General features: G+C 41.6%; 1 protein-coding gene across 1 annotated transcript; it reads right to left on the bottom strand.

Annotated features, from left to right (window-relative positions):
- Nucleotides 1–73: 73 nt before the first annotated feature.
- LOC118606687 (ectonucleotide pyrophosphatase/phosphodiesterase family member 7-like) lies at nucleotides 74–13737 on the bottom strand. Its single transcript, XM_036225884.1, is given in 6 exon segments — nucleotides 74–122; nucleotides 1766–1892; nucleotides 3029–3266; nucleotides 5738–6004; nucleotides 6006–6362; nucleotides 13576–13737. Coding segments are annotated over 6 exon segments (1149 nt in total). The 5' UTR covers nucleotides 13687–13737.
- Nucleotides 13738–15386: the final 1649 nt, after the last annotated feature.

Here is a 15386-nt window from a genome sequence, read left to right as displayed (position 1 = left end):
GTCCCGAGATAGAGTCACCTGTGATAGGACAATGAGTCTTTAGTTTGTGTTTTGGTCCTAAAGGAATGATGCTTTAGAGCTGGATCCAGCATATTAGTTCACTTTTGCTGTTTTGATCAGCTCTCTGCCTGCAGTAGACAGTGAAATGCAATGGGGGTGGGTCAGTTAAACACATAGATACAAGGCTTGTTCTATAAACACATAATACCTATTAATTACCTTTCCTCCGAGGAGCAAAAGGGCATGTACAGTCAATGCTGTAGTAACGCCATATGATATTATACTAAGATATTAATAAACCAGCCTTTCCCGATAACTTAGATGGGCAGCAGGTTGGGGAAGAACTCTGAGTAGGCTACAGCATTGATCCGTACACAGGAGAAACCTTTATCTTTATGTGTGGGCTCTCAGGAGGAACAATGGTTATAAGGTCATACATCTCAGATATGAATCTGAAGGGGTTTTTAATGTCCCACGGACCTCACAGTAGTAGTGTGTTCAGGTGGAAATGAAGAGTAGGACTACTGTTTAACACACCGAGTAAAAATTCTAGGTGGTATTGATATGGAGAGAAGCATTAGGACATGTCTCAGTGGTTCAGTGGCAAGAGGTGATATGTATGTGTAAATGCTATATTAAAGGGCCAACTTCTGGATTTGAGGCTAATAATAATAATAATAATAATAATAACGTAATGTATTTTAACTGTATAGAATGGTTGCTTTTTAGAAATTATGGTGTGGGCATAGCAATTTAGTCAGTATATTAAAAATTTTTCTTGTATCTCTCCTATGGCTAATGGTTTCTGTAAGAAAAGACCAATGATTTCTCTCTAAAACGTTGCTTTAGGGTGCAGAGGCCTTTATAAATCATATTTTCAACTTACAGGAAAATTTTATAGTTCAAATATAGATTACATTAAATGTGGGCTTGATAATGGAGTTAAAGTTAAATAAAGTTCCAACTTTCCTTAGTTCATAGTGTTTAGGAGGTCCCCGTGCTATATTAAAGTAGAAGAATAGTCAGGATTGGGGGTAATAAGGAACACAGGAGGCCCAGTCTAATGATTAACTATTGCGATGTAGAGAGGGGTACACCGGGCTCATATAATGCTTTGGTTGGTGGCAGGACCAATATTATGGGTTGGATTATGTCCCTCAAAAATATATGTTGAAAACCATTATCTTTGGTACCTAGGAATGACTAGTATCCTTAGATGACCACGTGAAAACAGAGACACAGGGAGAAGACGGCTGTGTGACAGTGGAAGCAGAGGTTGGAGAAAGAACTCCAGGGATCTCTGGCAACCTCCAGAAGCTAGAAGATGCAAGGAAGGATCCTCCTCTACAGGTTTCAGAGGGACCATGGCCCTACTGACTTCTTGATTTTGGACTTCCAGACTCCAGTCTGTGAGACAATGTATTTCTGTTGTTTTTAAGCCACCTAGTTTGTGGTACTTTGTCATGGCAGCCTTAGAAAACTAATACAACCAGAACATAATTTTGGGGGTCCAGCGCAAAATGAAAATGCAGGGCTCTTGTTAAAAAATCAAGAATTTCAAGACCGTTACAGAAGATTATTAAGCCAAGCTGCGGGCTCTTCTGAGGTATGGGCCCTGTGTTTGCAACTTTCCAGTTTGCAAGCCTGTGAAGCTGGGTCTGGTTGCTGGGTTCTCAAAGTGCTGGATCCCCCCTCAGCATGCAGAAAGTTGTTGAAATGGATTATTACAATGTGCACCGATTAACCATAGGAGACCCAAAGTCACTCATTTCTTTTTTTTTGATGAGTGGCTGTGTATGTCACACTAGTGACAAACAGAATGGCAAGAACTATGACAATCCCGAGACCTATCACTGTTTTTTGGAGAGCAGATGACCTCTGCATCCCTGCCTCTGTTTAAAAAAATTGTCCGATTATTAAGAGGCTGTTCCAGCTGCTCTGGGTCCCTGGCAAGTTTCCCATCCAGGCGCTAGTGAATATTAATTATGGAAATGAAATGTACATTTAACCCAAGAAAGTGCTCACTGTAGAGAAATCTCGAAGGGCAAGTCGTTGAAAGCCGATTTACTAAACGACCTATTTGCCAAATGACCCATCTGCCAAATGACCAATTTGCTAAAAGCCAATTCCATGAAAATCAGTTAGTAGGATGTCCAGCTTATCAATCAGTAACTGACAGTCAAACACACCTTACCCCAGGCTCCTGATGTGCTATGGGACAGGAGTAGGGTCCATTAGTTGTTATAAAACTTTAAAACTTAAAAAAATATAATCTGGTGAATTGGTTATTCTTAGTTTTCTGCAAAATGGCCTGCTTCTTTTAAGTTCACAAGAAGATTGTGAGCAGTGGCTTGGAAGAAGGGAAAAGAGTGCAGGAAGCTTCTTTGTACTTAACTTTAATTGAGTGTGTTTGCTCTAGCATGTGAAGAAATCTTTGGGTATTACCGATGTCTCTCCTGGCAAAAGAAAAGCTGGCCAGTGTTTGCAAACGATGGAATTCCCAGAGATGATCTCTTTCTTTCTTTATATCACCCAGATTTAAGATTTTGAAATCTTAATAATTAGCAACCTCATTTATGGGAACCCCTGCCCCCACCCCCTGCCCGCAATGAGTGAGTTGGTAAGGCTTTGTTATTTCCCTGTGAGCAGCTTTTTTTTCTAGGCACCAGAATGCATAGAGTTGCTGAAGGAAGGCTGATTTTCCTTATCTACAAGGGACATCTAGGGGCAGACTGCACAAAACTTCTGAGGATCAGAAGGATTATTGTCTGACTTCCTTTATGGAGAGCCTTCCCTTTGCCCCTAAGGCACTATATGAAATGTCACCAGCACTTCTAGGGTTTCCCTACTTCCTGCTGTCTTTAGAGCTGCTGATATCTTGTGCTGGGGGCGCTGAAGTTGCTGGGAAACAGGAATATTCTGCTTGATTCCACCTCCCCCACCAGGGAGACTCCATTATGAATCTTCTGTATCTCATGACAGAACAGACCACACCACCAATTTCCTGGTGGTTGCTTTTGTACCTTACCTGGCTGCTGGTCATAAGAGTCCCCAAGCATTTCCTGGGTGACTGCCAGGGAGTTGTTGTGGGGTTCGGGGGTAACCCTCAGGAGCTTACACATGAGCAGGTAGATGTGGATGCTGTCAAAAGACTCAGCCAGGTGATTTTTCTTGAAATCTGGGCTGAAAGCTCTGACTATGGTCTTTGTGTCCATGTGGACATTATCAAAGCCATGATCTCCTTTGTTAAAATATGTTATAATTTACTGAAAAATAATAATAACAAAAGCCACTTTAGATTTCACTCTGTAGAAAACCACCCCTTGGTTAATATAATGCTTGTTTGATCTATGAAATCTTTGAAAATTTAAATGACCAGAAAAGACACTGCTCTCTGGGGTAGCAGAGAGAAAAGCAAGGGATGAAAGATCTTTAAGAGGAAATAAAGAAAGCATACCCATTAGAAACAGCAAGAAGATTGTAATAACAATACGCAATAGCAATAAGCTCAAACATCAAGCACTTATTACATACTGTGAATTGTTCTGAATACTTTATAAATAGATGCTAACTCCTTTTACCCTTATAACAGCCCAGCGAGAACACTGTTATCATCATCTCCATTTTGTGGATATGAAAACTGAGGAACCTGTCCTAATTCATGTAGTAGCAAGTGTTGGAGCAGGTATCTGAACTTGGACTTTCTGGTTCTGGAGCCAATATATTTTTCATGGGGTGTGTGTGTGTGTGTGTGTGTGTGTGTGTATGTGTGCCAGGTAGGTTTTTGTCTGTGCCCTTTTTCAAATGACTAAGTAACACCATTCATAGCACTTTATTTTTTCTGAGGACCAACAGGTATTCTAGCATGAAAGAAGAGTGATGCTCTGTATTTTGCAAAGTTGGTCTCATATTTGGCCTGGCTAAAGAAACTAGTCCAATGGCCTTCAAAGCCATGGGGCAGCTCATTAAGACCAAGTTCCCAAGTGATGGCCTTATGTGGTTTGCAAGCTCCTTAATCCCTGGAGAAGAATACTTTGCACCCCAAGGCAGGCAGGCAGGCAAATGGGAATCTGAGGCATGTACTCAGTAGTGAGATTCACTGAGACCCGAAGGATTTTCTGTCTCATCGTTAGTTTGCTGGAAGATTAAACTGATCACAGCCTCCTATCCCCTCAAACTATCTGGTTGGTTATGTTGGAAATGTGATTCTCATTCAATGCCTTCACATCGCTCTCAACCTGTTACATCATGAATCAGGTTTACAAAGAGGCCACTGACTGTGGAATCTTTCCTTAGTGAGCACTTAGTTTTGGGCACACATCCTCAGTGTTCTGGGCCAATCGAGGGATTACAAAATATAAATCATTGCATTTACTGTGATCGTTTCGATCAACATTAGACAGTAGCTTCATGAGTTTTCCCATACTTCTTATACTCTGGACTTGTAAGCTGAGAGTATATAGATTGCAAGCAGAATTATAATGTTCGGTTCCTGTCCATAGCCTCAGACAGGGGTTCTTCAAGCTATATCTGGGATGGTCTTCTGTCATGTGATGTTTAAGCATCCCCTTCATCTTTGTTCTGCCATGAATTATAGTTTGGTAGTTAACAAAAACCACAGTACTTCATTTATGTCTCACAATTAGCATTAACTTTGGTATTTTCTTCTTTAGACTTGTTTTTTTAATGACAGCTTGGTTGAAATATTAATTCATATACTATTCAATTTACCCATTTTAAGTGTTCAATTCAGTAATTTTTAGTATAATCAGAGTTGTACAACTATCACCACAATCAATTTTAGAACATTTCCATCGTCCCCAAAAGAAACCCTGTAGCTTTCAGCAGTCACACCCCATTTGCCCCCAACTCCTCCCCACCCTCAGTCTTAGACAACCACCAATCTATGTTCTGTATCTATAGATTTGCCTATTCTAGACATTTCATTTAGATGGGATCATATGATATGTGGTCCTTTGGATCTAACTTCTTTCACTGGGTATAATGTTCTTGAGATTCATTCAAATTGTAGCAGGTATCAGTTCATTTCTTTTAATGGCTACATAATATTCCACTGTACCGATATACCTACCATATTTATTTATCTGTCAGTTGATGAGAATTTGGGTGGTTTCTGCTTTTTGGTTATTACACATCATACTGTTATGAGCATTTGTATATAAGTTTTTGTGTGAACAGGATTGCTTTTTTTTTTTTTTTGATATGTGTGAAGGGGAACCAGCAGGTTTTCTTTTTCTTTTTTTTTTTGGTTTGCATGCGTGTGTGTGTGTGTGTGTGTGTGTGTGTGTGTGTGTGTGTGAATCTTCTGGTGATCTGTGCATAATAATCAAGCATGCAAGCTTGGGTTCAGACCTCAGTTTTCTACTTCTAATCTCAAATCACTTCTCTCTAGCTCTGATTTTTTCTTGTTAAAATAGGGGAGATAAGAGCATCTATCTTTAGGGTTGTTGGGAAGACAAAAATAAAATAACTCATGTTAAGTTTTTAGCATAGCACTGGGCCTGGTCAGGGATGCTTGTCACTGTTATTGCATAATGGTAATGTGGGGAAGGGGTGGTTCAGTGGGATGTGGGATGGGAGGTGGGGAACACTTAGAAAACAATGGGTTACGACTCACTGTGTGTGCACTTATGTTTTACTATTTTTCAGAATGGCCCTTCCCTAGTGGCTGGCTCCCAGATCCAAGATGACTGTATTCATTTTAGAATCAACTCACCCCATTGATGTTATCACTAGAGTTGGCATACATCAGGATTGACAGGACCTGCTTGTGCTTAGCAAAATGGAAGCATTTTGGAAATTCCTTCTTGTAGACATTGAGGTGTGGGTCTGCATTCTTCAACGCCTGGTAAAGGGCTTCCTCTTGCCCCGGTTTGGGCAGGAACATCCCAAAGCCTTTGTAGTCCATGATACTAAGCTTGACTAAGTCCCTGAACTTGATGTAGTTGGTCAAAAGGGTTTCAGTGACATTGAGCTTCTTTTTTTACTGTGGTCATGCCATGGTCTGATGTGATGATGACATTGAAGTGCTTAGTCAAGCTGTGCCTCTCAATGGCTTCCACCAGGTACCCAATGGTTCTGTCAAGTTGCTGGATAATCACCCTTCTGTTTTTCATCTTGGACCCAAATTGGTGTCCTGTGTTATCTGGCTCTCCATGATACAGAGTCATGCAGTCAAAGTCTTCCTTAGTGAGCCAGCTCACGACAGTATTGATGTTCTCCCTCCACTCTGTCTCATTGCTGTCTGGGGGAGTATAAGACTCCACCAGGGACCTCTGGATAGCTTCACCTTTATATAAAGCACCTCATTTGGGATAGTGGAATGACACCATCTTCCTCCCATGGAAGCACAAGAAGAAAATTCCATAAGAGAGATTTCTCATGTCTTTCTCATAATAAGCAAAGACCAACTTATTTACATCCCTGCTCTTGTTGAGAGGCTGAGAAAACACATGGACTTTGGAGTCAGATGGGGTTGGATTTCATTCCTGGCTTCGCCAAGATCTCATCAAATCTAAAATACTGTTAGTTGCAAGATGTGCCATTATTTTATGCACTAATAGGAAGGACAATGCTGCCAATTAAACCATGACACTAAGTGATTGGAAGAAGTACTCTAACTTCAGAGATGGCAAAATGTAAAAAAAAAAAAAGTTCCTTGACTAGAGAGAAAATGGTACTTTCTAAGTTGGTGATGGTGAGTGAGTTAATTTCATATGCTTCAGTGTTTCTACATGTAAAATGACAAAAAGTTGATGGGATTTTTTGTGAGACTTGAGCCAGATCACTTTAAGATGTTGGACATCATGTTTCAGCACATAGTAGGCACTCTTTGCCTCCAGTTATAATAAGCCACCACAATTCTTCCCTAGTATGTGTAGTGGACTGTTAATATGTTTGCCTGCCCAGCACCCACTTCCCTGTCTGCTGGTTCAGAGCCCCCTGACTTTCTCTGGAGACTCTCCTCTCTGCCCTTGTTCCATGCCAGGTTTGGGATGTGTTGGCTCCACATCAGTCTCCAAAAGCGGGATATGGCTCTAGCCTGGTCACAGAGGATACTGCATCCTCTGGCCATTGTAATTGGCCTTGAGCTCATGTCCCAGTCAAAGCTAATGAGTTGTTATTGGGACTTCCCATGGGGCTGTTGGAGAAGGGAGAAGCTGCCCTACTGGTTTCCATATCTAAAGCTTATAAAATTTGGGGGTATTTGTAAGAAGGAGAAACTGCCATCTTATTTCCAGATATCTGCTCGACCACTGGACTGATAACCTACTCAGGGGCAGAACAACGTGGCAGTTAAAAGTGTGCTCTGATGCTGGATTGCCTGGTTATTGCCTTTCTCCAGCACTTGGATGCATGTTACTCAAATGCTCTCCACCTCAGTTTACTCATGAGGTTAGCTTTTATTTTTCCTGGAGAGAGAGAGACATTGGGCAAGGCAGCATGGTCAGGTGAAGAAAGGGCAGTTTTGTCTGCTGCAGGGTACTGAAGGGTACTGTAGACCCCAGGGTTGGGGACAATAGAGGGAAGATGAAACTCTGGGCTCCAGTACTGGCAGACATGGCCGCAGCATTGAGCATTGGATTCCTTATGTTAGAGGAATTGGGTGGGTCGGCTATGAAATGTAGCTGAGTCTTGCAAGGCCCCAGCAGGGCCTGCAGTTGCAGCTTGACACTAAGACCCTTGTCAATGGGGCCTGGTGACCTTCACTCCTCTATGTTAGGCCATGGGCAACTAGATAGGGCAGCAAATTACAACCAACAGGATAAGGGCCACAGCCTTCCCGCAATCTGTCATTGCAGGAGCTGACATCTCTTCTATCGCCTTGTCTCTAGAGGGTAAACCAGGGAAGGGTGTGTGTGTGTGTCAGAGAGTGGACCACAGGCCATGCTCCTTCCTTTAGGTTGCGGGGGAGGAGAACTTTGACTTGGTTACAAGATGAAGGTTTTACCATAAGCAGAACTGAGTCTTTAGGAGTGGGGCTGTTTTAACAACAAGTGACTACAAAGTTGTGAAAATATTCTCAAGTGATCTGCTCCCTAGCAGAAAAGTGGTTTTGGGCAAACCTTGGTAAAATTTTCAGGAAAAGAAAATAATTTCCTGTATGCTCACCAATGAGTTAACAAGATGGACACATTTCACTAAGCAGATTCTGTTTTTGTAAAGCAGGTCCTTAACCACAAAGGGGTACACAGTAGGTACTCAACAGATTTTTGGTTCAATGAATGAATGGCCTGCTTACTTGGGGAGCAAGTACTTTCCTTGGTCTCAGCTAATCTTTCACCTTGAGGGTTATTCTGTGATATTTCCTCTATCATCCGAGATTTGGATGTTCTGTAAAACACTCTAAAGTTCATTGGCTTCAGTAGAACTAAGGGAGGGATGGTAGTATGACTGCATTGATTTGGTATGGAGAATAAATAACTGGGAAGAATTTTGGGATAATATCCCCTGGGTTGTGGCTATTTGGTTAACAAACGAGTGGAAAACTACAATCAAAAGTAATGCCAAACCTGCCCATGTACATTTGAGAGAGAGAGAGAAATAGGAAAGCAATTTGGAAGTTGTAGGGAATGATATTGGTTCCCTATCCAGATTTCCTTACTTGGCTAATGTGCCCATACCCACTTCTGTGACGGTGGCTGCTAATGACTCACAGCTGCCCTATGTTCTGGAAAATTACCCAAGGGGCTATGTCCTGCTTTACCTTGGAAGGTGTTCCATACTGCTCCTCTATATCCAGCTAACCATGGCCAGTGATTGACTGATGGAGGACAAAACACCAGCTCCCTGGCCTCCGAGTGGGATAACATCGGGGTACAATTCATGCTCCAGAGTTCCCCATGGGGTGAGGCTGAAGCTGGCCTCCACCTGGGACCACATCTTACTTAGCTCAATGTCAAGCAGCAACCCTCTGTCCTGTTAGGTTTCCTCACTCTCATCTTTTGAGAGCTCTCCTTTGATGTATTACATACACTAAATTCATGCCTTAGGCTCTGCTTTCAGGAACTTGACCTCAGACAGAAATCTTAATTAATGCTAAAGACTTTGCAAGGCTATAGGAGCTCTGCTATCTGTAGCTATAGGTGAAATACTGTCCCTTCTGCATTCCAGCATTCATTTTCTACTAGGTGATCAGTTTTATTTTCTCTAAAGTGTTTTCCCCAATCTGAAATTATCTTAATTTGTTCACTTATTGCCATCTATTTCTCTCCTTTAGAATGTAAGCTCAAGGAGGTCATGGGCCATGTCGATCTTGTTGACCACACTTTTCCTGGGACATAGAACAGGCTTGACTCACAGTAAGTGCTAACTGTTGATTAAATGCATGTTGAATGAATGCATGAGTCATATTTCCTTCTGTGGGTACAAAACCCATCCTGTTCTCACTCCTGATTAACTTATGGAAATAGTTACAGAAACATTTTCTCTTTTGGATTCTAGCATCTTATTTGTAATCTCCACAGGTAACACATTTTCCTTTCTGATAATAGAATTTCTATGGTTGCTTTAACTTCCAAATCCTCTAATATTTATTTATTGCATTTCTGATTGGCAATCGACACAATTCTGTTTTCAGTGACGATATTTTGTTTAACTTACATATAAATTGACTTTGCTCTAAAGTATGGAATTGACTGGAAGGATGACACTTCTAACACTTTGCAGAACATAATTTGACTGGCTATTTTATTATTTAGAATAAGCTGACATTGATATTCTGAGGGACTTCGGCAGCCTTGCATATCCAGTTGAGTTCTTGATGTTTGCATGTTAAATTTCAAATGTCCTCAATTTAAAATTGTTTTCTTAGGCTGTGTTCTCAACACATACTTTTAAAGATATCTCGAGCTGTAGTTTTAGGAAACTATGATTTTTCTCACTTGGTCCCATGGGAATTTTAAGAGTTGTGCTGCTTTATGAAATTAGCTCCTGAAAGAATGTGTGTGAGCATGTGTACGCACACACACACTCATACACTTGACTTTGTTTATTTGGGACACATGATAATCAAAAGTGCTATTTTCAACAAATACTTCTGAGAAGTAATCTGAGCATTTAATTGGATGCAAAAGAGTTGGTATTTACTATTCTACCCCTTTAATTAGCATAATCAGTGTTTCCAGTAGCAATAGCAATTGGAAAATCACTAGTTTTATTAGGTTCATTATTCTCCCTTAGTGTAGTGTTGCATCAATGTGGCTATTACTCTTAAGTTGCTTCTTTAAAACAAGAGTCGGTACTTCCTACGGGCAAATCCTGACTATTGAGTTTTGTTCAGAGTCCACCAAACTCTTCAGAACCAATAATTAGAGGAAAAGTTTCAGTTTAATTTTGCATTTTGTCTTGTCTGTTCCTGTGGGTGACAGAATTAATTTCACAAGGCATACATTTTAGGAAGGCCCAAGAATGGTTCATCAGGTTCGGAGTATGTGTGGGTTATAGAAAGAAATTAGTTACTCGTTCTAGGGAATGATTGAGTGGAAAGAGATGGACTCCATGCATTTGAAATTCAGAAGTCAAAGTTGCTTCTGGGTGTTTTCATTGCTTTGCTGTGCCTGGGAGGAATTACTGAACAGAAGGCAGTTAGCTGTCCAAGGTTCTGTTTTCTTCCCCCTCACACTCTTTTTGGAGGTCAGATTATTATTCTTAGAGCCTTTATGATGTATAATAAAGACACAGTTTGGGCCAATATTGGGATGCATTATCTTGCTATTTAATGCTCTTCTAGGCAGATGCTGGCACCATTTTGTTCACAGCTCTTCCAAGTTTGGATGCTAGGAGACCTGGCTTGCAACGAGAATGATAGCTGTTTTCCCACCCTCTCCCCAAATCCCTTCCTGGTAGTCACCTACTATGGTCCTGTAGACTCTTGGCACCCATAAAGATCTCACTCAGATCACCCTCTGCCATCTCACTCTTTAATACTCTATATCTTCTCTGGAGACAGGTGAAGCATGCCTCTAGTTTTTATGGTTTTCCTGGGTCTTACAGTCATGATTACTTACTTTTAACAGAATTAGGACTTCTGAACTTAGAGAAATACTTCAGACATTGATTATGTTCAGTTATTGGAAGTACTCATTGAAAATTTGAGCCCGCTCTAAATGGAGCTTCTTTGTTTCTACCCTGACTATTAGTGAAGTCCTACTGGAATGTGGATATGCTTGTGGTCTGTGAATCGCGGACACAAAGGCAGTCAGGAATCCCATCTTTTAGTCATCATCCACCAAGGCTTGTCAATTCTCGTGTATCTTGGTGGATTCTGGCAGCATTAGTGTCACTGAAGAAAAACATTTTAGTCATAGAAAAGGTTCAATGCATCAATTTCTACAAAGCTTACCTGGAAGATACTTGAGAGAAGGATGGATTTTCCCAGAGCTGGATATGGGGCAGGTCACCCTCCTACAGTCCTTCGCAGCAATGCAGATGTATGTCCCTGAATGGCATATGGGGCCAGCTGGAGTGCTGTTCCTGGGGTGTAGGCCTGGGCTGCAGGTTTACTAGGGCTGCAGGTTTACTTCGATTACAGCAGCTTTTCTGCCAGATCCTCAGGGAGCTGGCCACTGGCCCTGTCCCACAGCAGTGGCTGAATGAGATACACCAATTTGACGTTCACCTGCTAAATGAGTGGTGTGTTGTCAGTCGCCTGGCTCTGTACCAGATCTTCTTTTTGCACAATCACTTATGAATTCAGCAAAGAGGAAAAACATTCTGATTATGAATTGAGCAGAAGGAAACAATGTCCTGCAAATAAATGGAAATGAGACAGAACCATGAATAAGAAAAATGATAAGAAAGCAGAATGCTACCAGAGGCCTCCTGCCAGTGAACAAACATGGCAAGAGACTAGAGAGGCCCTGGATTTTGAATAGTGAATTAAGGAAGATTAGCCCGATCTCTCCAGCAACTAGGCAACTAGAAGACTCACTATGAAATCTATTGCTAAATGTGTTGGCTACAGAGGTAATATATCATAGTTAAAAGTTAAAGAATTGCTGAGTCCAGAGTGTTTAAGATTCAGCTCTACCTTACACTAGCTTTGTGACTTTGAGAAGTTATAGCACTGCTCTGTGCCTCAGTTTACTCATCTGTTAAATGGGCATAATCATAGCACCCACCTCAGAGTTGTTATACATTAATATATGTAAAGCACTTAAATCAGTGCCTGGCTCATAGTAAGTGTTATAAGTGTTATTTTTGTGGGAGGACAGAATTTATTTGCATGGTCTATGCCCCAAAGCTTAAAAATGTGACAGAGAGGAAGGGATCTAGGGCCTAATAGGGAAAAAATGAAGCTGAGGTAGGATAGGATCATTGCTAACCCTCTGTATTTTTCTAGAATGGCATTGTCCATTATGGTAGTTCCTAGCTGTGTGTGGTATTTAAATTTAAATTGAAACTAATTAAAATTAAATATAATGAGAATTCAGTTCCTCAGGCTCACTAGCCGTATTCCAAGGGCTCAATAACTGCCTGTAGTTAGTGACTTCCATATTGGACAGTGCGCAGTTGAACATGTCTCTCATCACAGAATGTTCCACTGGATAGTTCTGGCCTAGAGTTGTAGTGACCGGCTGAAGAAGTGCTAAAATGATTCCGTCTCCATTCATAAGCATGACTGATAGTTTTTGAGCATTTAGTTCTAAGCACCTTACAGACAATATCTCAGTTAATCCTCCCAATGACCTATGATGCAGGGACTCTGACAATCTTCATTTTACAAATGGGACAACTCAAGCACAGAGAGGAAGTTATTACCCAAGGTCATACAGCTGGAGAAGGGCAGAGTGGGCCAAGCTCCTGCTTCAGGAGTGTGAGTCTACAGCCTGAGGTTCTGAGCTGCTAGATTACATCACCTTGCAATGTGACATGCATGGAGTGGGCTTGGAGCACAGAGATGAAGTGCCAGTACCCAGGATAGCTTAGGAGCAAAGGCTAATGTCTCGGGGAAGAAGAAAGAGATCCTATTCTAAAATGACAACTATGGAAGCTCATTGAGAAAATGCAAATCTGGCAACAGGTTTTGGGGCTGGGAGTTAAACACACATCTCCAATTTCTGCCTTTTCAAAGCAATAATGAATGGTCATTGGAATCCTTTCAAGCAGATGTTCTCATCAGAGCTTTTCATGGTCTGAAGATGCATTAAATGGTCATCTTCATTCCTAGGGGCTTTTAAGCTGAAGTCTGAGGCAAGTATATAAACAGATATTTATTAAAAAACTGCTGAGTGCAGACCCTGTAGTGAGCCCTGGAGGTACAATCATGGCTAAGCCCATCTCTGCCATCATGGAGACTTGTTCATCGATAACAGCTAAAATGTAATGAGTATTTCCTCTGTGCCCACTGCTTTTCACACATCTCTCATTTAATCTTTACATCAACTATATTACATAAGCACATCATCATGATTCCTATTACATGTTTAGGTAAAACATGCTTATAGAGGTTAGGTCACTTGCCCAAAGTCACACAGCTCCTAACTCCTGTCCTACTTGCCTAGGAATGAGAGTCAACAGCCCTGGAAGCCAGCCTAGGGTTTCTGTTGGTACCTGTCTCTGGGCCATGATCCAGAGGTGGAGAACACCATTGTCCCACCACTCAGTCTTGTTCTGCGTGGTCTTGAAGGAATACTTCCAGCATCTCTCAGTGTTAAACATCATGTTATGAGTGATTCCATGATCTTCAATCTAGCGACCTTGGGGATAAAGGAGGGAAGGTACTGATAAGTTCTATGAAAAAATGCTGCTAGGGGTATTAATGTGGTTGTAAGATCACCTCCCCCAACATCCTTTTGGTTGGCCCATGTCTTCTGGTGGACTCTCATTCCAGGTAGCCACCCTGGGACTTCAGACTTGTTGGCCTGGAGGTGTAAATATTGGTAAGCCACAAAGGAAGAGTTAATTGCATTTCATACCTGTCAGAACAGACTTCACAGCCCAGGGGGAAGCTGGTGCTGGCTATGAAAGCTGATGAAGGAGGAAGGAAGTCAGAACATAGGGAAGCCAGGTTATTCTGTGTCCAGAAGCTAAGAGCCTGGGATTTAGACACTTCATGTGGGATTATTTTTCTTATCTTCTGCTTGTGAGGATGTGATTCAATATTAAACATCTAGTGGGATGGATTCTCAGCAAACCTCACAGGGTTTCTCCAAGGACTCCCGTGGGTTGTACCATTTGAGGAAATCAATGGAATTAGGAAGGATCTCTAGACATGGATGGGTGTATACTTATTTCTCTCTGCTTGAGGGAGGAAGGTGGATGTTGGGGAATGTGAATAATGTTCCTGAATACATAGGAGTTGAATCAAGTATAAAAAAAACCTATGATCTTACCAGGGAAAAGGGAAGTGCACATGGGGGGCAGTCTAAGGGAAGAACTGAGCGCCTACTCTCCCCACCTCCTAGAAGAGAAAGACTCTGGGTGACCCTACTGACTGTAATAAGATAGTGATGATTTTTCTAATGTCTAAGGTAAACTGAGGCAGGACATTGCTGGTCATGGGAACAGAGTAGGGAAAAGCTCTCTGCGGGGTCAGAGTTGCCACCAGGCTGCTGGTGGGTAAAGTCCCCCTAAGGTGGCCAAGGCTTTCAACTGGGAAGAAACAAAAACAGCATTTGCTATAAAGCTTTAAATAGTTGTTTCCACTTTGTAGGTAGTCCAGGCAGCCAACCACATGCTGGGTCACTAGAAAGTTTTGCTGCTGCCAGAGATTGGGGCCTTGAAGTGTCAAGATTCCTAGTCAGGGATCAAATCAGATGTTTGGCAGGGGAAGGGCAGAGACCTGGAGTTCATGAGAGCTGGGTGCCAACCCTAACTTTGCTATTGAACTTGATGTGTGAACTTGAACAAGCCTTTAATTCTCCTGGCCTTGGTTTACCTGTGTAATGGGGTAGGGTTTGTGTGAGGCAATTGTGACACCCATTTACCATCATGCCATATGCCAACACCTCTCCCAAGTCCTTTAGGGATATTCATTCATGTAATCCTCCCAATAACCCTGAAAGTGGCTATTATTATAGTTTGCTTTAGCGATTTCCCCCTTTATAGGAAACTGAGGCCCAGAGTTTGCTCAAGGTCATGAGGCAGAGCTGGGCTTTCAGCCTGAGAAGTTTGGTTCTAGCCTGTTATTTTATTCAGATAAAATTCACATAACTTAAAATTAACCATGAACATTTAAAAAATATTTATTTTTCTCTGTTCTCTTTTTTAACCATCAACATTTTAAAATATATAATTCGATGGCATTTTGTGCTGTCACATTGTCGTGTAAAACACCTCTGTTTAGTTCCAAGACATTTTCATCGCCCCAAAAGGAGATCCTGTATCCATTTGCCCCCTGGTGGCCACAAATCTACTTTCTG

This window comes from Rousettus aegyptiacus, unplaced genomic scaffold (genome assembly GCF_014176215.1).
Source record: "Rousettus aegyptiacus isolate mRouAeg1 unplaced genomic scaffold, mRouAeg1.p scaffold_m13_p_8, whole genome shotgun sequence".
NCBI classification, from domain to species: domain Eukaryota; kingdom Metazoa; phylum Chordata; class Mammalia; order Chiroptera; family Pteropodidae; genus Rousettus; species Rousettus aegyptiacus.
The sequence above is the reverse complement of the archived record's forward strand: the minus strand, read 5'-3'. Positions and strand labels throughout refer to the sequence as shown.